This window comes from Empidonax traillii, unplaced genomic scaffold, assembly GCF_003031625.1.
Source record: "Empidonax traillii isolate 1590-97213 ecotype Southwest subspecies unplaced genomic scaffold, ASM303162v1 scaffold1063:size215077, whole genome shotgun sequence".
Lineage (NCBI taxonomy): Eukaryota > Metazoa > Chordata > Aves > Passeriformes > Tyrannidae > Empidonax > Empidonax traillii.
Window position 1 is genome coordinate 7,457 of NW_020956256.1, and position 23,153 is coordinate 30,609.

A 23,153-nucleotide genomic window follows, 5' to 3' on the forward strand; every position below is an offset into this window, starting at 1 on the left:
GTGAAGAAATTTTCTCTAATATCCAACCTAAACCTCTAATGTAACTTGAGAATGTTTCTTCTCATCCCATTTCTTATTCCCTGGGAGCAGAGTCTGACCCCTCCCCTCTCCACCCTCCCGGCAGGGAGTTGCAGAGAGCAAGAAGGTCCCTCCTGAGCCTCCTTTTGTCCAGGCTGAGCCCCCCCCCCCAGCTCCCTCAGCCGCTCCAGGTGTTCCAGACCCTTCTCCACCTCCATTCCCTTCTCTGGAATTGCTCCAGCCCATCCATGTCTTGTCATGAGGAACCCAAAACTGCCCCCAGGGCTGGAGGTGCCTCAGCAGTGCCCAGCACAGGGGATGGTCACTGCCCTGGGCCTGAGGCCACACACCAGCTCGTGCTCACCTGTTGTCACCTGCACCCCCGGGCCTTTTTCCAGCTTTCCAGCCACTTTTCCCCAAGCCTTGGAGCCCTGCAGGGGGTTGTGGTGACCCAAGGACAGCACCTGGCCCTTGGCCTTGCTGAACTCACACCACTGGCCTTGGCTCGTTGATGGAGCCTTTGCAGAGCCTTCCTGCCCTCCAGCAGATCAGCACTCACTGTCACCTCCAAACTGACCGAGGGACTCACCCCCACGGTCCCACGTTTGTGCTCCAGCCCCAGGAAGACGCTGGCAAGCTCACCTTCACCCTCTGCCTGGTCTCATGGCCAGGGGATGGGCACACACCCTCACCCCCGCCCCGAGCCCGGGTGGAGCGGCTCACGCACAGGAAAGCTCCGCAGCCAGCAGTGGTGTGGAGGGATCGGTTTTTATTTCAAAAGACAGTAACACAATTTTTTTTCAATTTAGTATCAAAACACTGGATAGGGTTTTTGTCTCCAGATTGGCCCCTAAAACTGCTACAACCAAGCAGCATGCTCAAACCACAAGCTACACACCGCGAGCGTGGCTCGCGCCTCACAACCACGGAACACCAGCAATGCACAGCGAGATGGCTTGTACCCAATTAAGACAGTAAGAGCAGTCCTGGCCAGGAGGGAAGGCTCAGCTCCCTCCCTCCAGGTAGGCAAAAACACTTCTCCAAGAACACAAGGCCGTTGTACTTAAGCTGTTAAGTGTAACCCAGCAATGAGCGGTGAAGTTTCTTGGTGCATCAGCACTTAGTGAAGGCAAAGTCAGCCCCAGGGTAGCAATGGGTTAGAGGGGCTGTGGCTGCTCTAAGCCCACCAGGAAAGGAAGTGGCCAACGGTGGGGTGGAAGGGACACAATCCTTGTGAAGGTTCAGTTGTTCAGATGACTGGCTTGGCTTAAAAAAAAAACCACAAAAAAAAGAACAAAAAAAAGTACCTTTCACACAAGTTGCTCCTCCCTTTAAGCACAGTTAACCTTAAAGCTGAGAAACTGAACTGCACTTTTGGCAAACAGCTCTTGGAAAGGAAGTTTTCCCAACAGGCTTCTATCCCTAGCCTGGCTACTCTGACTCACAGCGAGCACCATCACACCCTTTTCCTGCCCTGCCAAAGCAGGGTGGCCTAGAGCCAATTAACAGAAGGTTAATACCAAATTTTAAAGCCAAGAGCTTTGATGTGTAGCTCACCAGCCTCACACGATATTTGGAATGTTTACAATGGTCGCTACAAAAAAAAAAAAAAAAAAAAAAAAGGTAGTTACAAAATGTGTACATCTCAAACATGCTCCCCCAAACATTATTATTATTATTGCATTGTTTCTTTCCCTTGATGATGCTGTTTGAAGCTCTGCCCAACCTGGTGGCCTTTAACCCCGGGGCAAAGGAGATTTGTGTTTGGTCAGGTTGGCAACAGGGAGTAAACTCTGGTCTCCAGGGTTAAGGGGCAGCAGCGGCCGGGCCGGCGCCGGGCGTCGCGTGGCGGAGGCGGTGGCAGGGATCTGTTACATCTCGTTCAGGTCTAGCAGGGTCTGGTCCAGCATTCTTTGCGTGCAGAGATGCTCCTCTTTGGTGGATTTCAGTTTATCTGGCGGGAGGCAAGAGGTGGAGAGTTACAAAACCCGGTGTCAGACAACCAGAGCTCCTCTGCCACAGAAAGCTCGTGCCAGCCCCTTCCCCGCAGCGATCCTTGGGCCAGGATGGGTGCAGCTGGAAGCTCTGGGGTTACCTGGCTCGTGTGCAGCCCTTGCCTCTCACACTGCTGGTGCTCCCAGTCAGCACAGTCACGGTGTGCCTTTAGCCAGAGCTCTAGGCAGTGTCTCACATGCAGGTGCCTCCGACTGCAGCCAGCTCTCCCCAGGGCTTCCACACCTCCACAGCTGACCCACACGGCCCAGCAAGGCGCCCCAAGAGCGACACACGCTTGGAAATCACCCCTGGCAGGTGGTTGTGCCCCCCTTCCCTCAGCACAGGGCAGGGATGCCAAGCCCAGCAGCAGGGAGCAGACCGCTGGCCTGGAGGGCAGCGGGGCAGGGGCTGGGGCAGTGACAGGCAGAGAGCAAGGAGCAAGGGAGCTGCACCCTGCCTGACACTACAGGCAGCTGTGCAGTCGATTCTCACATGTTCCTTAAGCCAGGAGGAGAGCAGATCAGCAGCTAGTGCTCTAGGTAGGCTTTACTCCAAAGGTGAGCCCACCCATATCACTGGAGACATCCACACGCTGGGACACTGGATAGACAGGCTGTTGAAAAATGTCCTTTAGGTACAGGCAGATCCCCAAAGCCACTCCCAACCTCCCCAAGAGCCAGAAACTGTGCACAGAGAGAGAACAGCCTTCCTTGGGCATGAGCGATGGCAGCGTTTAAACACACCCTGCGGGCACCCAGGACACAGCTCCGGGCTGTGCATTTTGGGACCTGCTGCCAAGATATCCATGAGCCTTCCCAACCCTTCCAGGGCTCTGCAGCTGCAGTGGGGTCAGGCCCAGGAAATGACTGCTGCCCCCAGACCTTCTCGATTAGGACTCCCCGAGATAGGAACACGCTACAGGTGTGCGGTGTCTCACAGACTACAAGGTCAGTCATTTATTGGCAGAAGCCATCATTCCATGCACCAGGAAATCCTACAGTCATTTACCTAATCATAAATTCAGGTGGAGCAGCTTCAAGCAGACATGAGCCTAACTTCACCCCACCCCTCACTTCAGGGGTGCAGCCATTCTGGTTCCGTGGAGGAGCCAGGCAGGACCCCCTGGACAAGCAAACAAGACCGCTCAAAAAACAGCCAAGTCTGGGGGTTACTTCGCCAAGAACAGAGGTTACCTTTATATGTTTAAAAAATGCTTAAATAAATTATAGGATGGATTCAAGTGCCCCATTAAAAAGCAGCAGTTGCATAAAACTCGCAAGTCTGCCAGTCTTAATGAGCAGATTTCACTGTGGTCCACAGCACTGGTGGTCGCAATAAGCTCATTTATGGGATTAGTGAGCCCCTCCTCAGTCACACAGATCATGCAGCGTTAACTTCAGCTCATTAGAGAGCAGGCGGTTTTTCTCAAGCTGGCTGTACAGGCGCTCTGCAGCAGCGACAGGAGGAGGGAAACAAGAAGAAGAGAGAAAAAGAGAGAAAGGGAAGGTTAGTAGAGCACCAGAAGGGGCACATCAAACAAGCTTGTCTCCATCCAAGGATGGCCTGGGCTATTCCCAGGTGGAGCTGGAAAGAACACAGGTTTGTCTTTCTCTAACTTGTGCTTCAGCTCAGGAAGATCACAGAGGAAACCAAACGTGGGCAGAAGTGGAAGTGCTGCCAAGGATGTGCAAAGGCAAAGAAAGGAAAAAGGAGACACCAGAAGACGAGCCTGCAGGCTGGGCTGGACCCCAGTAAGGGATGTGCTTTAAACCTGTGGAGCAGATGGCAGAAACAAGTCCTGCCACAGCTGAACCAGGAGTGGCTTCCAGAGGGAGCCATCCCACACTGCAGTGGGATTGACAGGGTCTGCACAGGGGGACAAGGACACCAGGAACACCAAGGATGACAGCACCTCATCCCTGGAGGACCCTCCTCTGAGAACACCCCTGGTACCACACCAACCACCCAGACCAGACAGAACTGAAGGCAGCAGCTGCTTCCAGCACAGGACAGAGAAAGTTCTGCAGTGCAGGCTCCTCTTTTAGATCTGCCCCAGAAGAACTGCATGAGCAGGACACAAACTGCCACTGTCTCTGCAGCCATGGCTCTCCAGCCCCTGTCCTTACAGCCCTACAGGGGTCCAGCAGCCACACGTGTCCTTGAGGCTCATGCCCAGCACATGAGCTCATGAGCAGTTCCAGGAAAGGGAGAACCACTTTGGTCCCCCCCAGGACATGTCATCTCTCAGAGCTGGGTGGCCAATGTCCTGCCACAACTGGCCACCACAGAGAACCCATTCAGCATGTCTCTCTGTCCATCTGCACAGGCAGGGTCCTCCCAGCCTCACAGCTCCAATTCTTGCATTTAGGGGAATTCCAGGCAGTGAAAAATGCTTACACAACAACAGCTTCCAGCCTGGCAGAACTGACCAGCACCAACTGCAGCGACACACAGAGTGCTGCCTGTGCCCGAGGAGCGAGCCCAGAGCACAGCCCTGGGCTTGGGCCTCTCCTCAAATCCTTGTATAGGAGGTCCTGGGCACCCTCTGAAGGGGAGCTGCACCATTCCTCATTGCTTTCAACCAGGGAGTATTTTGCTCTGGAACAAGACCTAGCTGGGTAAGATTCCAGACACTCAGCTGACTCACATGGAACAGCCAAAGCACATCACCTTCCCCAGGGTTTCATCCCAGTCCCTCCAGAGTGACCCCCACACACAGAGGGGGAAGCTCACCCTCAGCCTCATCCTCAGCTTCTCTCAGCCCTCAGGACCTGCTCCAGCTGCACCTCAGTAATGCTGATTGATTGTCCCTTCTTTAAAGACACCAAGGGACCAAGGCACAGCCAGAGAAGCCAGTGATTTCCATCCCACCACAATCTGGGAGTTGAGGGTAGTTGTGGGTACACCCACCCCATCCTGGCCCACACCTTGCACAACAGCTACTGCTGCTGCTACTCCTGCTGGCTCTGAGCAGGTCAGCTGGGCACCCTGATGCCAGTCCCCAGCCCCAGGTGATCTGGGCTGGTCCTGGGTCCCCAGAGCAGCAGAGGATGGGAGTGAACTGTGCTCAGAAGGACCAGTGACTGTCAGGTGGTGTAACAGCTCACAGCTTTAAAGCAAGCATTGCTGTCTGTGGACAGGGACCTGATGATCTACCCACACAAGGGGGCAAACTGGAGTGTCTGGCACGCATGACCTTTCCCAGACCTCAGGAACAGCTCCTCCACATGGAATGTTTGCCCAGGCTGCTACTGTGTTAGGCCTGCTCTCCTCTCTGCCCAGCCCCAGGGCAGCCTCACCAGCCATCCCCGCCACTCAGGGAGCCCCAGGACCTGGCCCTCCTGGTCAGCTAATCTGCATTTGCAGCACTCCCCAGTCACAGCCCAGCTCACAGCAACCAGCCCGTGCAAGCCCAGCAATCCAGTCAGACCAGATGCCTCCAAAACCTCCCAGGGCAGACAATGCATCACCCACCCACTCACCCACCCACCCACCTGCCACCCAGCGTGGATTCCATCCAGACGAGCAGGGAAAAACCCTGCCACAGCCCAGCCTCAGATAACATCACCTGGAACACCACTGAGCAGAGCAGAGCCACCAGCTCCCCACAGCATGAGTCAAACACAACAGGACCTCCCCGGGAGCAGAGAGGCACTGCCCAAGGGCAGGCTGCCACCCTCCACCCAGGGAGAACCACAGAATGGGCGAGACTGGAAGGGACCACAGCGGGTCACCTGGTCCAAACTCCCCCCTCCAGCAGGGTCATCCATGGCACAGGACTGCATCCAGACAGCTCTGGAGTATCTCCAGTGAGGGAGACTCCACACCCTCTCTGCACAGCCTGTGCCAGTGCTCGGTCACCCAAACAGGAAAGGAGTTTTTCCTCACGTTCAGGTGGAACTTCCTGGGCATCAGTTCCTGCCCATTGCCTTTTGTCCTGTTGCTGGGCACCACCAAGCAGAGCCTGGTCCCTCATCCGACACCCTCCCTGCAGACTGACCGACAGAGATGAGGCCCCATTGTCTCAACAGCTGACCATGGAACAGGCTAGAAGCCTCTACACTGACAGAAGCCCTGCCCCTCCCACAGGACCCAGACCCCCAACTCCAGCTGCAGTTGGGCTACTGAGGAGTTCTAAGTTCCTGCTTTGTGCTTACAGGGCACAGTTACTGCCCTGCATCCCAGGAGAGTCAGACCACACTTTGAAATTCCTTACAGGAATGCTCCCTCCTTCCCCACCCAGACCTGGCACCAAAGACAGAGTGAGAACAGGTTGGAGCGTGCCTGGACTATCCTGACTGCCAGTGCTGTCGTGTGGAAAACAGAGGGACACAAACCTGAGGAAGCCATGGGAGGTGTCCTATGTCACCAGAGCTCTGCTCACGAAGGGCTCTTCGGGCACTGTGGCAGATGAACCAACCCAGAAAGGAAAGAGTATTTGAGCAGCCCCCACGAGGCAGCACATACCGTCCCCACGGGCTGACCAGTGTTTATCATACCACGCCACGAGCGGCAGTGATGCCCACCAGGTGCTCCCAGCCCAGCGCAGTGCCCTGTGGAGAGCTCCATGCCACGCTCCCACAAAGATCCTGCTGCCCTCAGCCCCTGCACGGTGAGGGGAGGGCTCTGCAAAACGTGGGTTCCCTGGCTCGGGTGCTCCCAGCCCTGCTGTGGTGCCTCCTCGGTCCTGATGTGCCAGGGCCCTCACAGCCCTCCCTGCAGCACAGGCAGAGCCTCACACCCAAACCAGCCCTGCCCCGTGGGACACCAGCCAGAGCTCACACAACATTTATTGGCTTCCACACCTCGACCTAGTGACTACCAGGTGTGTGTGTGACCTCCCACTGCAAGCCAGTGCTTGGCAACTGGTGTTGGTGAACACTCCAGAGCAGGCACGAATGAGGAGTGTCTTCAGTCAGGCACAGCTCCAGGGCCTCCTGCTGCAACCCCCAGCCTCCTGTTTGACCCCACAGGTCCCGTCTGCAGTGCTGCCATCGCATCTGGGAGCCAGCAACACAACCCCAGGGAAAATCCAGCAAGCTAGTGAGGCCTGTGTTCCACTGGGGGTGACACTAGTCTGAAGGCAATGCTGAAACAGTGACTCTAAAGCAGCGAGTGGTCACTAGAATCCCACTTCTCAAAAGCACCAGCCATTCTGTTCCATTTATACACGAACTGTTTTCCTTAAAAAAGGTGACATCATGCTCTAGCAAGAGGCAAGAGAAATACAAAAGGAGCTTTATGGCTCCACACAAGATATGCAGATGAGAACAACATCCTCCCAGCTCCCCCGACACAGAAAGGGCAGCCCCTCAGAGCAGGCCGTGTCTGGCACATCGTGTCGCACAGAGGGAGCTTTGTTTGGGAGCAAGAGCAGCAGAAGTGGGGGGCTGCTGCTGCTGTCAAGCTTCAGTGTCTTTACAGCACCCTTTCCCAGGGATGCCCTGTGCATAGTAACCGGGAAAAGGTACTGGAATTCAAAGTGAGATGACGAGAGCGTGAATGCAGAGTGCAGATGCAGATCAAGCCACCAAGCAGAGAGACAAATCCAAAGTGGAGTTTGGAATCGCAAGACTTATCTGTGTGAGACAGAAGGAGACACTAATTTTAAGAGAAGCTTCGGTGTTTGTGCACAGCAAACTCTGCTTAGGCAGCTTTGGGACACTCATGTTAAGGCTCTTCTCTGAGGGGGGAGGACCCGGCCTCTCCTGGGTTAGTGCAAGGACCCCGCGGAGCAGCTGTTAGAGCAGCACCCACCGCAGATCTGAACACAAAGCTGAGGAGCAAAGGTGCAGAAACACACGAGTTCAGCTACTTCCACAGATCAGTTCATGATCCAGCCCATCTCAAGCCTGTTGCGGCAGTTCCTAAGGAATCCACGTGAGCACTATCCACAGCCTCTTCCTGAAGGAATCCCGAGACCGTGGCCCAGTGGCTCCAGCAGACAACAAAGCCGCTTTACCTCAGGAAGCCTTTCCCAGTGGGACCGGGAACTGCGCTCCAGGAGTTCAAGTCAGAACCCTGTCAGGCCAGCACAGCACTTGGTTACACATGCAGATCACGAGGGCCTAGAGTTAGAGGGCGGCATGCTGGGGCACCTTGGGCAGATCTGTAGAAGTAACCTGGGACGGCACAAGCGCCGCCGACTCAACTCTCCAACTACGGAAACCACAGCAAACCAAGCAAGCGCTGGCGGCCCAGGCTGCTGAAGCGAGAGGCAAACGCCAGCCAGCTCATATTTACATGGAAGTCATGTCATTCAGGGCGTGGTCCAGTTCCTCACTAATTGCTTTGTACTTCAGTTTCTGGGCATAGAGCTCATCTAGAAGAGGTTTAGGAGGAGAACAAAAGGGAAACAATGAGGGAAGGCAGAGGAGTTCTTCCAACACTCTGGGGCAGGAAAAGCAGGATGGGACTCAAGAACAGAAGAAAATTAAATTAAATGTGGAGCTCTCAGGACTCCGTGCTCATCCCCAACAATAAACAAGAGGGTTCCAGCAGCCTGAGGATGGTCTGACCGGCAAGTGCCTTCCAGGATTACAATCCAGCTCCGAGGGGAGCAGAACCAAGCACTCAAACCACATTAGCTTGTAAAAACAAGCTGCCCAGCTAGGTCAGCAGGAACCAGTGACAGGAGGAGCAGCAGGGAAGGGCAACTTCATCCGCTTAGGGAGAAGCTTGCTACACCCAGGGAGGGCACTGATCAGTCGAGGTGCTTTGTTCTCACCTTGTATCTCAGTGCAAAGACTGGCTTGGGAGAAGTCAGTCATGTAATAGAGCTGGGCATCAGAAGGAATTCCCATTCTGCAGGAGGTGGTGAGGTAGGGCAAGAGGAACAGACCAGCCACACCGGTGTTCTCCATCAGATAATGGAGCAGACAGGCAGCTCGTGGCCTCCGGGGAGGGGCGGGCCTGGAGCTGTGCTGATGCACTCCTGAGCCCTGCAGAGCTGGCACAGGCTGCTCCACTCCAGCTGCCTGGGCTACAGTACAGCTGGTCATGCTGTTAACAGCCTCACACGGCCTGGAGAGCTCTGTCAGGTGTCACAAACTAGGTCACTTCAGCAGCAAGGCTGGAGACCACAGCCAACTCTCAATCAACAGGTTTGAAGGGGAGTATGCAGGGATGTGGAGGAGTTTTTGCAGTTCCCCATAAAAGTTTGTCCTGGATCATGAGGTATCTCTGATTGCTGCTTGGCTGCGGTTCTGGAACAGCTCAGCTGACACCACTGCTATTTCTAGATAATAAAGCTCCAGAGAATAGGATGGGGCTTTGTATCTCCAAGACCTGGCACTGTAAGACCACAAAGGCACACCTGTGGTCGAGGCAGAAGGTCTCTAAGGGATTTGGTTTACCAGCACCACCACTCCAGACACAGCAATCCACAGGAAAATCTGGCCACAGCCCAATTTAAGGGAAGCAGCTGGAACCTTCTTCCGTGGCTTGGGGCAAGGTTCTGCAATGGTTGGCCTCAGGAGTGCTCCTGAAGGATTGTGTGAAGGAATAACAGGAGGAAAGGAACCCATCCTTGGCACTGGCTGACCACCACTTCGTGGATGGGGCTGCTGGTGATTTAACCTTGATCCAGGACCAACACTGGGGAGTCTGAGTCTTCACAGGAGCTGTTTCAAGACTCACTGACTCCTGTGGCTGTTGACTGGCAGGACATTGTCTGCACCAGCCAGCATGACCTTCTGCATGCAGGGATGTTATTGTGACTAAGTCCTGCAAATTCGGGTGTTTCTTTCCTATGCCACTCCTTAAATTGGATTAAGCTGGAACATAGGGATCTAGTTACATTCCTGAGGACATTACCACCAAAACACACCAGCCATCAGTTAGATAAGGCAGGTGTCTGGAAAAGGAGCTTGAGATCTGCTGCAGTACAGCTGGGGAGCTGTTCTCAGAGCACACACACAGGGCGTGACTCTTGCAAGCCTCATCTTGGAGGCCAAGTCAGGTCATAATCCAGGTACTGAGGAGTACAGCAGCCTCTGCACTCCCAGCTACTGGGAGACAGCCTTCCTTAGCTCCTCACTCCTCACCACATAATCCTTGGTTTCCTGTCACCCAAATGTACCTTCCAAATCATCAATGGTCTTCTCCAGCTTGGCTACAGAGCGTTCAGCAAATTCAGCGCGGGTCTCCGCCTGCCCGATGGAAAATGCCAGTTAGTGCAACAGCTCTCCAGCAAAGGGCATCAGCTTGAGGACGTGGAGTCTCCCATTCTCCACATCTCCCCCGTCAAGCTGAGGCCAGATCCCCCAGCTGGGCCATCCTGACGTGGGCACTCACCTCTTTGAGTTTATCAGTCAGGATCTTGATCTCTTCTTCATATTTATCCTCTTTTTGAGAGTACTGTGGAAAAGAAGTCAGCAATCAGCAGCCCCAGGTACCTCCCACTCCAGAGAACCCACAGCTACAGAGGGAGACAAACTCCTCACTGCAGCACACATGCCCACAGAAACTTCCAACTGGGAACTGTTCACATCCCTGCCCGTGTCCAACAGGGCTGGGTCAGGTAGCAAGTCCCACACCATGCACAGAACACAAACCTGGGCACGGAAAAATTCTCATCTTTACATCTTAGCAGCTTAAACATCCTGGCTGATAGAGTCTGCCCCAAGGCAGGGAAGGGCAGCCAAGCTTCCTGCATCCCAGCTTCCACAGCCCTCCACTGAAATCCATTAGCCCTCCCAGGAGAACAAGCACAGCTCTCCTGGCTTGCTTAAGATTGCAGTTGCATCATTTCCATCCCAGTGGGTGCTCTGCTGTTCACACACCCTCCTAGCACAACAGCAATATTTCTGGCCCTGGGACAGGCAGCCCTACCTTCTCAGCCTGAGCCTCAAGAGACTTGAGATTGTTGGTGACATTCTTCAGCTCCTCCTCCAGCTCGGAACATTTACTGTGGGGTTTTGTAAAGAAAAGGGGGAAAAAAGGAAAAGGAGGAGTGGGAAGGAAAGACAGGAGACAAGAAGTGAATCCACATGCAGGGAAGACCGGGAAATTCTTTAGGAGACTGTCTGAGATCAGACTGGATGGAATCCTGCTTTGAGGCACTTGAGCGGAAAGCAAATGCCCCTTTTTGCCTCCGAGCTCATGTTCTAAGTATTCTGCCAGCACATGTACAGGGCACGAAGCTGAGCAGCGAGATGTGGACACAGGTTTCTGCCAGACCTGGAGTCTCCAAGGAGAAGCTGCATGTTTAGTGTGCTGTACAGTAGGAAGCTGTTCCAACGGACAGAGGGACAGCCACCACCACTCAAACAGGGGTATTTATGGGCAGAGAGGACAGGACGTTCCAGGAGAGAGAAAGACGCAGTTAAGCTGACGGGAGGAGCATAGTGAGGAGACCACAAGAGTTCTGGTTTAATGGTTCAAGAAGGGAAAGGTTAGTACCTTTTCTTCGGCAACAGACAGACACTTCAAGTTCTGGTCCATCACTCTGATCTGCTCCTGCAGCTCCCGGCAATGACTGTTAGTGACGGTCACACAATGGCACAAGCCAGGTGGGGGCAAGGTCAAAAGGAGCACCAAAACCACAACACCATAGAGCAAAAAAGGGGGTGGGGGGGGAAAACACAAAAAAGTCATGGTCACAACATGCACGTCTGGGCAGGAAGCACAGTGCTGCTGCTGCGTACACACCAACTGCGTTAGACAAGGCCCAGAGCACGGAAAGGTCCTGACCAGCTCCTCCAGGATCAGCTAAAGCATCCAGACACGTGAAAGAAGACCAGGGGGGTTGTAGGATTTGTACCTCTGCTCTGAGCAGAGGAAGTCCAGCTTGCTGCTCAGCAGTGCAGGAGCCTGGAGTGCTTACTGCAAATACTTGCAGAAGCCAGAGACCAGCCTCAGCCACAGCTCTGCCCTCAGCCATCCCATGTGCTGCTTCAGCCCCCAGCCCAGGAGGCCTCTGCTGCTTTAGGGCAAGCCCTGTGCCCTGTGGCTACGTGAAGGATCTCGTGACTGCACACACAAAGCAGTGCTGGTGAAGGCTGTGGGGAGAAGGGCTCTCTGTGACTGGGGAGTGCCTCCATGCGAAGGGGCAGAGCAACTCCACCCAAGGCAAATCACATCACAAACTCCCTGTCCTGAGTGGAGCCAACAGTGTTTCAAGGAGGAGAGTGCTTCCAGCCCTTTCCTCTGAGGACCTAAACCCACCCAGTGCTTCAGGCCTTGTGTAACAAGGTTAGCAATGCAGTGTTAGTTCCCATGCAGAGGCAGACGTGCCAGTTTCATGCCAGTGGACTACTCACGACTCTGCGAGCTCGGCTCTCTCTTCAGTACGCTCCAGATCTCCCTCTATGATCACCAGTTTCCGAGCAACCTGGAAGGGAGAATCAGAATCAGGAGGAAGATTTTGCACTCGTAGGCTGTGCACAGCAGCGAAGGGAATGAATGCCTGCAAGAGCCGCTGGAGCTGCCAGAGGTTTTTGGCCAAGCAGAGCACTGATGTAGCTCTGCTGAAAGCCAGGCTCTGCACACAGCTTTGCTGAGGAAAGCCCTGTCAGCAGGAAGAGGAGTTGCCTCTCCTGGCCCAGGTCACCTGTGCCAGAGCATCCAAGAGTCTCACCTCCTCATACTTCCTGTCCGCCTCCTCTGCGATGTGCTTGGCTTCCTTGAGCTGGATCTCCTGCAGTTCCATCTTCTCCTCATCTTTAAGAGCTCTGTTTTCAATGACTTTCATACCTCTGTCCAGAAGTAAGCACAGGGAGAGGAGGTGTGTAAAACAACCCTTGACAAGCCAGCGCTGAGATGAGTTTCAGAGCATTAACAGCGTTCCCTTGGGACCACAGCGCTTCCTGACAAGCCATGGCTCCTCAGTACAGAGGGTGGCACAGGAAGGCACACACTGCTGGGCTGATGTGAACCTCAGCTGCTCAGAATTAACTGTTCCTTGGAACATTCCTCCAGCAGCTCCCTGGGCTCCTGGGTCAAGGGAAGTGTGGTGCTGCTGAGAAGAACAAGCCCGGCTGTCTTGGGGACTCAGCAGAGCCAAGTCAAGCACTTCTCCATCTGGAATGCAGGAAGAGCCAAGTCCATCTCCATGGCAGGCCATCAGCTGGGTCAGGCTGCTCACCACAGTGCGTGCAACTGAGGAAGCGCATCAGCCAGCTGCAAGGGGACCCTCTGAATCAGAGGCCAGGTCAGGGGACATCTGCCAGCAGGGAGGATGCTGGCAGAGGCTGCAGGAAGAAAGGCTGCCCCACCTTCACAAGGCAATGGTATCTCCAAACCCACTTATTTCTCCTCCCTTGGAAGCAGGAATGCATGGTAGCACACAGCACTGCCTTGCTCCTCGGCTTCAGGTTCCGAGACACTCAAGGCCATCAGCAGCCTCAGGTTCCAAGACATTCAAGGCCATTAGCACTGTTTTAGCTGCTCTGCATAAGCAGGCACCGACTCCCACATCCAGCCTTGATGTGGGATCTCCTTCCCCCACTCTGGGAAGCCCAAAAGGTTGGGTGGCACTGGGCCCTCAGTCAGAAACACATCCGAGACGTTTGACAGAGGGTGCCCAGGAGCCCTTGCTCACCTTTCGCTCTCATCTGCTGCCTTTTCTGCCTCTTCCAGCTTCTGCAGAGCCGTGGCAAGGCGCTCCTGAGCTCGGTCCAACTCCTCCTCTACCAGCTGGATACGACGATTCAAAGATGCCACTTCTGCCTCAGCCTGGAGGGAGCAGAGGAGGGGACTCAGCCCGTGCAGGTTGAGCAGCTCGGGCAGGGCAGCTGAGCTCTGCCACCAGGTCAACATGGGAGCCCTAAGCAAACCTTCAGCCCCTCTCCTAGAGGCCTGCAGCACGTTCCTGCGTGCCTTGTCCACGCTGCAGCCCTCCTGCAGCCTCTTCCCTGCCAGCCTGAGCTGCCCTGACAGCTTAAGCCATAAACACTAAGGAGATGACTCGCGCCAAGGGGTGCCTCTGCAGCTGCTGGGATCCTGCCAGGCCATCCATCACAGCTGTTTATCCACCACGCCAGAGCATGGTGACAGCTGCCACTTAGCACAGAGTCAGTTTACTCACACGATCTGGACACCAGCGAGCATTGCTTGAGGCAAACCCTCTCACCCAGCAAGGCGAGAAGGATTAACAGGCTCAGGGATGTGCCAAGTTATGTCAGGTGCTGGCAGGCTGGGTGGGCCACCAGCGCTGCCCAACCCGGGGCTCATCACTGCCCCAGAGGAGAGCCTGCACTGCTCAAGGCTTCCTTCCTCCCAGTGAGTCACTAACAATCCAGAGAAGCAGCAAAAGCCTCCTCCAGTCCTGAGACAGGTTGAGGAGGCTGTTCCCCAGCAACAGCCACCTCGGTTCAGCCATAGGCACCAGGAGCTGGTGAAACTGCTGACAGCCCTCAGGCATTTGCCAGAAACCATTTCTGTGACCACAGAAATGACCAGCAGAGAGATCAGGGGCTGTCCCATCCCCCAGCCACTGCCATCAGCCACAAGGCCCCTTCTCACAGCCCCATCCATGCAAACCCCAGACAGAGACCAGGGGAGCCCAGATGCTCTGGGGACACGGACACCCCACTGGAGCACCCTGGGGAGTTCAGAATGCTGCTCCCCAACGGAATGACAAAGCCAGGCAGGGCAGTGGTCATCCAGGGCAGTGCTGTGATCTTCTGCAGGGACCTGGGCACAGGCACATGCCGGACAGACACGAAACCCCCCAGCTGAACGTAACAAAGCAGCCTACGCAGACACGCTGCTCCTCACCGTGCGGAGAAGGGAGGAGCAGAGCAATGAAAGGCGCCAGTGTTACAGCCGAGCCCAACACCAGTTGCATCCAGTTCCCGGAGGGGCTGTCCGAGCTCTCCCCGCCCTTCTGCCACTGAGGCACCCCCTGCCACATTCCAAGACCAGGCTGGGAGAGCACAAGCAGCAAAGAAGCTCCCGTGCAGGCACACCCAGGAAGCCCACACCCCTGTGGGTGCCCAGAGCCAGGACCTGCCCCGCCTGAGGGGGAAGTGGTCTGCCCGAAGAGGAGCACAACAATACCTTAAACAGAACTGGGAAGGAGACTGCCTGGCACATATCTTTTGCCTATTAAAGGGGACACGAGCTGTTGAGGTGGAGAACCTCCTCCTTCCCTCTGCCAGGGGGTGGGGACTCGCCAGCACAGCCGGCCTCTGCTTCTTGACCCTCTGAACTGCATCACTGAGCCCTGACTTCCTGCAGGCAGTGCTTAACCCACTCAAAAACCGCTGCTGCTTTTGAGGAAGTGCCTCTCCCCGCTGCGGAAGGGCCCTTACACATCCCCTTCTGCTGCTCCTCCCTGGATGCAGCCAAAACTGTCAGCCTTCCCCGCACCACGGGGTGAACTTCCAGGGGACTTCCAGGCAGCCCCGCTGCAAGTGGCACATTCCTGTTACTCCCTGCTTCCTTCAGGAAGGTAGCCCTGAATCAGAGAGCCCTGCAAGCCAAGGGAGGAGCTCACCCCGGCCTTCAGGACTCACCATCGCTTCCCCAGGCCACAGAGATCCAAGAGGGCTCCCCAGGACGCGGGACCAGCGCCACACTGGGAGCACTGGTTGGCTCCCCTGAAGGAGGCTCAGGGAGCCGGGAGACGCACGCGTGTTCCCATGACAACGCTGCTATTACAGGGAAAATTCCTTATGTGGCTGCAAAAAAATAGCCCAGCTGAGGCCCAGGAGCTTTTGCCACAGGCCTGGGCAGCAGAGCCCGATCACACAGCGCTGTCACAGACACGCAGCTTGGGCACTAAGCAGGGAGGGCTCAGCTTCAGCAAAGTCACTGCAAATTCACCGAGAGCCACACTCGGATTGGAGCCGGGATCGGCCCCGTGTCACCCCATCCCTGTGCCCACAACACACCGGCCTTGCCTGTGCCCCTGGCCCAAGGGAGCCGGGCACTATGAGGTGCTGCCCGTGTTACCCATCCCGGTCCCCAGCCCTGCCGGCGTCCCCCGGATCTGCCAGCTCAGATCCTGCCGTGGTTGCTCCTTCCTTCCTTCCTTCCAGCCCATCCCAGCCAAGCCCCTGTGCTTCCCCCGCGGCTCCCGGTCCCGGGGGCAGGATGCGGGGCTCGGGAGATGCTCCAGGGGCTTCTGCCCGCCCGCGGCCGAGGGACCCCTCTCCCTCCTCCCTTCCATCTTACCCGCGCAGCTCCGGGCTCGGGGCCGCACAAGATGGCCGGGGCCTCCCCCTCCCCCCGGCCGGGCCCGGCCGGGTCCCCCCGGCCGCGGTCAGCCCCGGGACACGGGGGACGGCGAAACAACGCCCTGCCGGCCCCCCCCGCTCCGGCCCCCGCTCAGCACCACGGGCAGGTCCCAGGGACCCGGAGAGACCCCCGGAGAGACAGCCGGGGCGCAGCGGACCCCGCGGGCGCTCTCTGTGGCTCAGAGCGGGACCCCCCCGGTCCCAGGAGCGCCGCCGGCCCGGCCGAGCCCCGGTGAGGCGGCCCCGGCCGTACCTGCTCGCGGTTGCGGCGCTCGGCCTCCACCTCCCGCTGCAGGCGCTCCGCCCGCTCCTCCGCATCGTCCGCCTGCTGCTGCAGCACCTGGATCTTGCGCTTGACCGCCTCGATGGTGGTGGCCCCGGCCATGCTCGGTCCGTCCGCTCCAGCCCCGCCGCCGCCCCCGCACCCCCCGGGACCGCGCCCGGCCCCGCCGCCCGGAACTGACGGCACTTCCGCCCCGCCCCGCGGGACTTACCGGGGACGGGGGGGACACCGGCACCGGGGGGGACACCGGGACACAGCGGGACTTACCGGGGACGGGGGGGCACCGGGACACAACGGGACTTACCGGGGACTGGGGGGCACCGGCACCGGGGGGGACACCGGGACACAGCGGGACTTACCGGGGACGGGGGGGCACCGGCACCGGGCGGGACACAGGGGGGCCTGGGGCACAAAGACCGGGACACACCGGGATCGGGACACACCAGGATCGGGACTCACCGGGATCGGGGCTCACCGGGACCGGGACTCACCAGGTCCTGGGGCACTGGGACTGGGACTCACTGGGATTAGGACTCACCGGGATCGGGACACACTGGGGCCTGGGGCATTGGGACGTGGACGTGGGACACCGGGACAGAGACTGGGACTGGGACTGGGACCGGGTCGGGGGGACACCGGGATCTGCTCCGAGGGCACCTGCGTGCACAAGGACCTGCCCCGTGTGGGCGTGGGGGCAGCGGGACCGTCCCGAATCCCCGAGTGTCGGGGAGCACAGGGCCCCGAGGAGCCAGGCCTGGCCCCACACGGGCCCCCCCTCCATGGGGCCGGACCCCCTGGTGCCGCCCATCCCTCAGCCCTGCGGGCCGCATTTGGAGACTGCTGGGCCACGGAGTCCGATCTTGGGCACTGCAACCCTGGGAGAGACCCCACACCCTGCCGGGGCCAGGACCCCGCAGCCCTGCAGCAGATCCTGCTCCCTCCTCCCGTCCGGGGCTGGGGCTGTCACTGCCGGGCTCCCGCTCTGCTCCCGTGTGCCAAACCCCAACATCTCGACAGCCTGAGCCCCTGTGAGAACCCTCCAGTCCGAGGGAAGATGATGGTGCTGCCAAGATCAGCGTTCCTTGGAGCCAGGAGCCGTGTCCCTTGGTGCCGTGATTGTTCTTGGAGCCCCCCCAAAAAGCTCAGTAAACACACCACCGAGCCCCATCACTGCCATCACTCCCCACCAAGCCCATTTAGCAGGGCCTCGGGCACATGGATAGAAGGGAAGCATTCCAGGCTGCTGCCTCGACATCCTCGGCAGCTGGGCAGGTGGATGCTGCAGGGCCACGTTTGCCTGGGCTGGCTTGTGCAGCATGGCACGTTTCCAGGGATGAGGTGGGAACTGGAGACACCTGGGATGCAGCTCTGTTCATCCAGTCCCTCCACTGCCTGGAACCCAGGGGGAAACTGGGGCAGCCCCAAGGGCCACCCTGAGGTGACAGCAGCCTGGAAAAGGGGCTCCAGATGCACAGAGAGGGACCCACAAAGAAGCAAGTGGGGATGTGGTGACAGCAGGAAAATGCCAACGGGGAGCAGAGGGAAGCAGGAAGGGTGTGAGGGAGGGAAAGGGCTCCCGGAGCTCTGTGATGCCACACTCAGCATGTGCCGACTCCGGTGCAGGGATGGCACTGCCACCATGCCGGGACAGGGGACCGCAAGCAAAGCTGCAGAGTGACAAATATCCCAGGGTTCCAGAAGGGCTCCAGAGCTCCCAATAACACCCTGACCCCCAGCGTGGAGCCAGAATGTGCCAGTGAGGGCAGCCCAGGTGCTGTGCCAGGGCTCAGGCACTTCCCTGGGGCACAGTTCCTGCCTCCTCTGCGTCAGAGCTGGGCCCTCTGAGGGAGAGGAGCCACAGAATTTTTCCTGGCTCCCGCAGGAGGGAAGAGCTGCATCACCCCAACATCGGACCCTGAGATATCCCAGCCCCACGGGGAGGTGGTCCCTGGCTGCCAGGCCCTGGCAAGTGATGAGCAGGGCCAGATGCCTCATGATGGTCGGAGAGCGGCCAGCGAGTGAAACCCTGCACTGCTGATGCCATTGTTTTCCTGGGAACAGCGGCCAACAATAGCTGGGCTCTGCAATCCTCACACTGCCTATGCACTGGCATGGCACTGCCATGCCATACCTGTCTTCCTCCTCCTCCTCCTCCTCCTCAGGAGCTCAACTGCTCTGCCCACAGCTGTGACTCAGAGTTTCCTGGGGACACATGTCCCACTCTCGAGGGGCTGCTCACTGCCTGGCTCTGCCCTCGGGACATGTCCTTCACAGGGTCACTCTCTGCTCCCAGACACCCACACAGCTTTGCTGGGAATGCACTGAGCCAGACAGGGACTTTCCCATGTCCCCAAGGCATAGGAAAGGGCTGCAGTCCCATCAGGAAGGATACGAGGGGAGGGCAGCCCTCAGCTTCCACCTTGCACCCCATACGTACGTCCGCTGCCTTCTTCTCTGCCAGCTCCAGCTTCTCCTGGGCATCTTTCAGGGCCTCAGAGTATTTGTCCAGTTCATCTTCTGTCCCCTTCAGCTTCTTCTGCATGGCAGCGAGCTCATCCTCCAGCTGGAAGGGCAGTGGTGTCACCACAGATGGACACCACACTGGATCCCTGCACTGCGAGCGAGCCCTGCCCGCCCCATCCCAGGCTCAGCTCTGCCCCACGGCATTCCCTCCTGCCCCATCCTTGGGACCAGCACTGCCCCACAGTGTCTGTCCTTTTCCCACACCCCACCAACTGGCGGGGGCTGAGCCCTGGGCAGCCCTCGGAGTGCCCTCGAGCTCAGGACAGTGTCAGCTGTGGCACCCTCATACCCCAGCCAGAGTCTGTGTTGGGTGTTGGGTCTGGGCTCGCCATGAACCGACACGGACAGAAGCTGCCTCCCAACACCCCTGGGCTGGGGGCTGCTGCCACCTGCCCTACCTGCTTGCTCCGCTCCTCTGCCTGCTTCTGCTCAGCCTCCGCCTGCTCCGCCCGGTCCAGGGCATTCTCCTTGTCCAGTTTCAGCATCTGCATCTTCTTCTTGATGGCCTCCATCCTCGCTGGGACACGGGCAGCACTGGGCGGCTGGATACGGGACTGGCAAGGGGTGGGCAGGGCACTTGTGCTGCCTGTGCCCTGCTGCCTGTTTATCAGCTCTGCCCAGCCTGAGGGCTTTGCCTTTCTTGGGCTCAGCCGCCTCCCCACCTTCCCAAAAAGTCTGTGCTCGGGACCCATTGTCCGCCCCAGGGGGTCCGGGTGGCCACGGCCTTATTTGGGCTCCTGAGGACAGCTGGAGTGTTATAAAAAGCAGTAGCAGGTCTGAGAGCAGGGGGTCCTGTATTGTCCCAGCTGCCCCTCTGCCCCCCATGCAACAGGACACCCTGGCTGGTGCCACGAGGACACTGTGCTCCCACCCAGCGCTCCCTCAGGATGTTCACCTGGGTCCATGCAGCACCAGCACAAAGTCTTACCCTGCCGTGTTTGCCCTCCACCAGGGGCTTAAGGGTATTTTGGTGGCCCTAGGCTGACGTTTCCCCCTGCCTGGGGGTGGCATGGAAAAGGGCGAGCTCAGCCTGGTGCTATTTTGGGAGCAGGGGGTTGGCAGCAGCCCCTGGCCCAGGCTGTTTGGCTTTGCAGGGAGCAGTGGGACAAACAGCCCGGCACCAGGGCCAGAACCCCCCAGGAGCCTGCTGAGCCCTGAGCCCAGCTCCAGCCACGCTGGTGCTTGGTGTTGAGGTAGAGGATGCTGTTGGCAGCTGGAGGAGCAGATTCCCGAGGCACAGGGAGGAATTCTCAGGGCAAGCAGCCGCACTCCATCCACAGCCAGGGGATTCACGGCCTCCTCGTGCCGGCCCCGAGGTCCCATAAGCCGGGGCAGGATCTCCCATGGAAGAGACTCACTGTTCCCACCCAAGGACAGATTTTGGGGGCTAGGAGGGTCAGCACCCAGGGACCTGGGGGACAGAGACCTGGTGGCAGCTCGTAGCACCCTGGGCAGGGCGCTGGAGGAACAGTGCCCATCCACCAAGGGCCCCAAGCAGTGGCTGCACCTCCATAAATAACCCCCTGTGCAGGGGCAGCAGAGCCAGCAGTGGGCACGAGGCCACGGGCCTTTGTATTGTCATCATCCCCAGCGTGAGCGAGGGGACAGGTGGCAAGCGCTGACCCCGCTGCCATCCCAAACCTCCGCCAGTCCCCAGGACAGCTCCGGCCTCCCCCTCTCAAGCCCCACAGAGACGGGCAGACAGGTTTTATTGCGGCACTGAAAGGGCTGCAGGATGAGGTGCAGAGGGACCCCTCAGTGCAGGGCAGGGCACAGATAGCATCTGGCCAAGTCAGCGCTGGCATCCCTGGCGCTGTAAGAATATGTTTGATATTTAGTTGGTTTTCTAATAAAACAACCTAATATCAAACATATCAGACAGAGGCAGGGGCAGACGGAGGCGGCAGAAACCACAGCTCAGCTGCCTGCAAGAGAAAGAGAGAAGGAAAGGCTGAGGGCTGGGGGTTGTGGTGTCCAGGCATCACCCCTGGGGCATTGCAGAGGCAGCACTCAGCCTCACTGTGGTGCCTGGAGCCTGCTGGGCAAGTGCACCGGCACTGGGCAAGTGCACCGGCACTGGGCAGCTCGGGGTGCACTGCCAGAGCAGGAGGCGTCCTGTGGCTGGGACGAAGCCGAAGCAGGACAGTGCAGGCACGGTCTCCCAGCATGGCATGTCAGAGCAAGCCGTGCCATGGACTGGCACGGTGCAGCGCGCCATGGAAGGCCATGCTGTCCCACCCAGGGCCAGGGGAAATCCCACATCCATCACCGTCTTACCTGGGCTGGCTCGGGGGGCTCCGCAGTGCTCTGGCTTGGGGGTCGCCCGGCCGCTGTTTATAACGGCACTGGGCTGCACCCGGCGGGGGGACGCGGCCAGCGAGCGCCCTGGCCCTGCACACGTGGCCTCGTTCCCATTAATTACCACCCATTGACGTCCCCCTGCCCCCTCCGCAGACCCCCGCGCCCTTGCAGCCGAGCGGTGCCGGTCGATGCGGTCGATGTCCCCGCGCCGCCTGCTCCTGCCCCCGGTCACACTCCCCGTCATTAGCAAGGCTGTCGATACCGGGGGGCCAGCCCTGGCCTGCGGGCCCTGTGACGCCGAGGGGCTGTGCGTGACCCTGCCCAAGGACGGGCCCCATCAGCGCAGGGGGGCTGTGCCCCACATCCCCTTGCTTTGGGAGAGCTGCTGGGACCCACAGGAGCATCTCCTCCACGGGGCAGCTGGAGGGGCTGTCACCCCACCCCATCCGTGTTGAGGATGGGGCCCCTCTCATGCTGTGTGACAGAGGCAGCACCCTGCCCCACACTGGTGTGGTGGCTACTGGGACCTGGGGGGGGTGACATCCAGCCACAAGGGCACATGGGGTGTCTTGGGGTGCTGGGGGCATGTGTCTCCCCACACCACAGCAGTGTTTGGCTGCAGCAGGATGCACCAACCTCGGGAATGACGCTGGGGGCTCTGTGGGGGCCCAAGCTTTGGGTGACCAGTGGGCCAGGATGTGGGGCAGCCAGAGCCCTGAGTGCCATAGGGAGGACAGGGGCACAGCCTGGGCTGGGGGGTCAGGGGCTCTGGCCCCACAGGGTGGCCGCACGGTGAGGTGGCAGTGGGGACAGCAGGGACACACGTGGCGGCAGCAGTGCCAGAGCCGGGGGCGCGCGTGCGGCAGCGGCTGATGTGATGCAGCCCGACAGCCGAGCTAATGAAGGGCTGTGGGTGGGGGGTGCCGGGCCGGCAGCCCCCAGCCCTGTCAATAAGCAGAGCCAGGGCAGGCACTGATGGGCCCTGGGGCTGGGAGACACCAAGGTCGGGCACAGGCAGCAGGGACAGGAGGCCAGGGACAGGAGCCCCCCTGACTGGGGAGCAGACAGGGATCTGGGGGTGCCTGGATGGCGAGTGGGGACAGGGAGCATCATACTCAGCCCAGCCAGGCTCCTTTCCCTGCTGCTGCAGGGCTGTGCCACATGGCCAGGAGCACCGTGGCACACGACATGGAACAGCAGGACCTGTGCTAGGAGTGGGAGCCAGCGCAGAGCACCGGGGTTGGAAAGGCACGCTGGCCGTGCTGCCATCTCCTGGCACAGCCAGAACGGGACCAAGAGTGCAGGGCGCAGCACGTGGAGGGTTGCGGGCGACGTGTCTGGATCCCGGCCACAGGAACCGCGCTGAGCTGCATCTTCCCCCCACCACTGCCCCAGGCTTTCCCATGCCCCACACGCAGCAGACACAGCCCCTGTCTTGCTCAACATGTTTTATTCCCAGCCAGAAGCCAGGTGATGCCAGGCCGGTGCCACGCTGGGCCGAGCGCTCAGAGCCGCTCCACGTAGAAGGCTTTCCCCAGCCGGCTCAGCTCCTGCTGCTGCTGCTGCTGCTCATCCTGGACGAGCTGGTACAGGGCATCTTGGCGGATCTGCTGGGCACAGGGGCTGTGCTGAACCTCCCCATCGCCCTGGCTCACCAGTGCTGGGGGGGACACCACCTCCAGAACGTGGTGGAGCAGGACGAGGGGGCCATCCCAACCATCCACAGCAGCACAGGCCTGGGAGGCCCCAGCTGCACCCCAACCAACGCCAGGCCTCACTGCTGCCAGCTCCCTGCCCGCAAGGTGCAGCTCCAACTCCACGTGCCGCTTCAGCCGCGGCTCCATGATCCA

At 58.8% G+C, this 23,153-nt stretch overlaps 1 protein-coding gene across 20 annotated transcripts; it reads right to left on the reverse strand.

The window, feature by feature from the left end:
• Window positions 1-767: 767 nt before the first annotated feature.
• Window positions 768-19,529, reverse strand: TPM3 (tropomyosin 3). Of its 20 annotated transcripts, none has more exons than XR_003573597.1 (11): window positions 19,401-19,529; window positions 18,917-19,042; window positions 13,556-13,689; window positions 12,593-12,710; window positions 12,276-12,346; window positions 10,846-10,921; window positions 10,309-10,371; window positions 10,094-10,163; window positions 8,257-8,335; window positions 2,506-2,626; window positions 768-1,972 (listed from the first exon to the last, which is right to left on the reverse strand). XR_003573597.1 is itself a non-coding variant. In XM_027904506.1 (11 exons), the coding sequence occupies exons 1-11, from the start codon at window positions 19,512-19,514 to the stop codon at window positions 2,549-2,551; spliced, it is 993 nt and encodes a 330-aa protein (XP_027760307.1). In that variant the 5' UTR covers window positions 19,515-19,529. The 20 variants fall into 20 exon arrangements, 16 of the variants coding, with proteins under 16 accessions (XP_027760291.1, XP_027760294.1, XP_027760292.1 ...); XR_003573598.1 differs by lacking the exon at window positions 10,846-10,921 and adding an exon at window positions 11,416-11,491; XM_027904506.1 differs by lacking the exon at window positions 768-1,972 and adding an exon at window positions 6,351-6,414 and having other exon boundaries at window positions 2,549-2,626.
• Window positions 19,530-23,153: the final 3,624 nt, after the last annotated feature.

Excerpts from the sequence above, each read along its gene's own strand:
- TPM3 (XM_027904506.1), bottom strand. The coding sequence starts at position 19,514 with ATGGAGGCCATCAAGAAGAAGATGCAGATGCTGAAACTGGACAAGGAG. Across the intron at positions 13,690-18,916 it reads CAGAGAAGAAGGCAGCGGAC|GCTGAGGCAGAAGTGGCATC; the intron begins GTACGTATGGGG and ends TGCTCCCTCCAG. Across the intron at positions 12,711-13,555 it reads GCAGCAGATGAGAGCGAAAG|AGGTATGAAAGTCATTGAAA; the intron begins GTGAGCAAGGGC and ends ACTTCTGGACAG.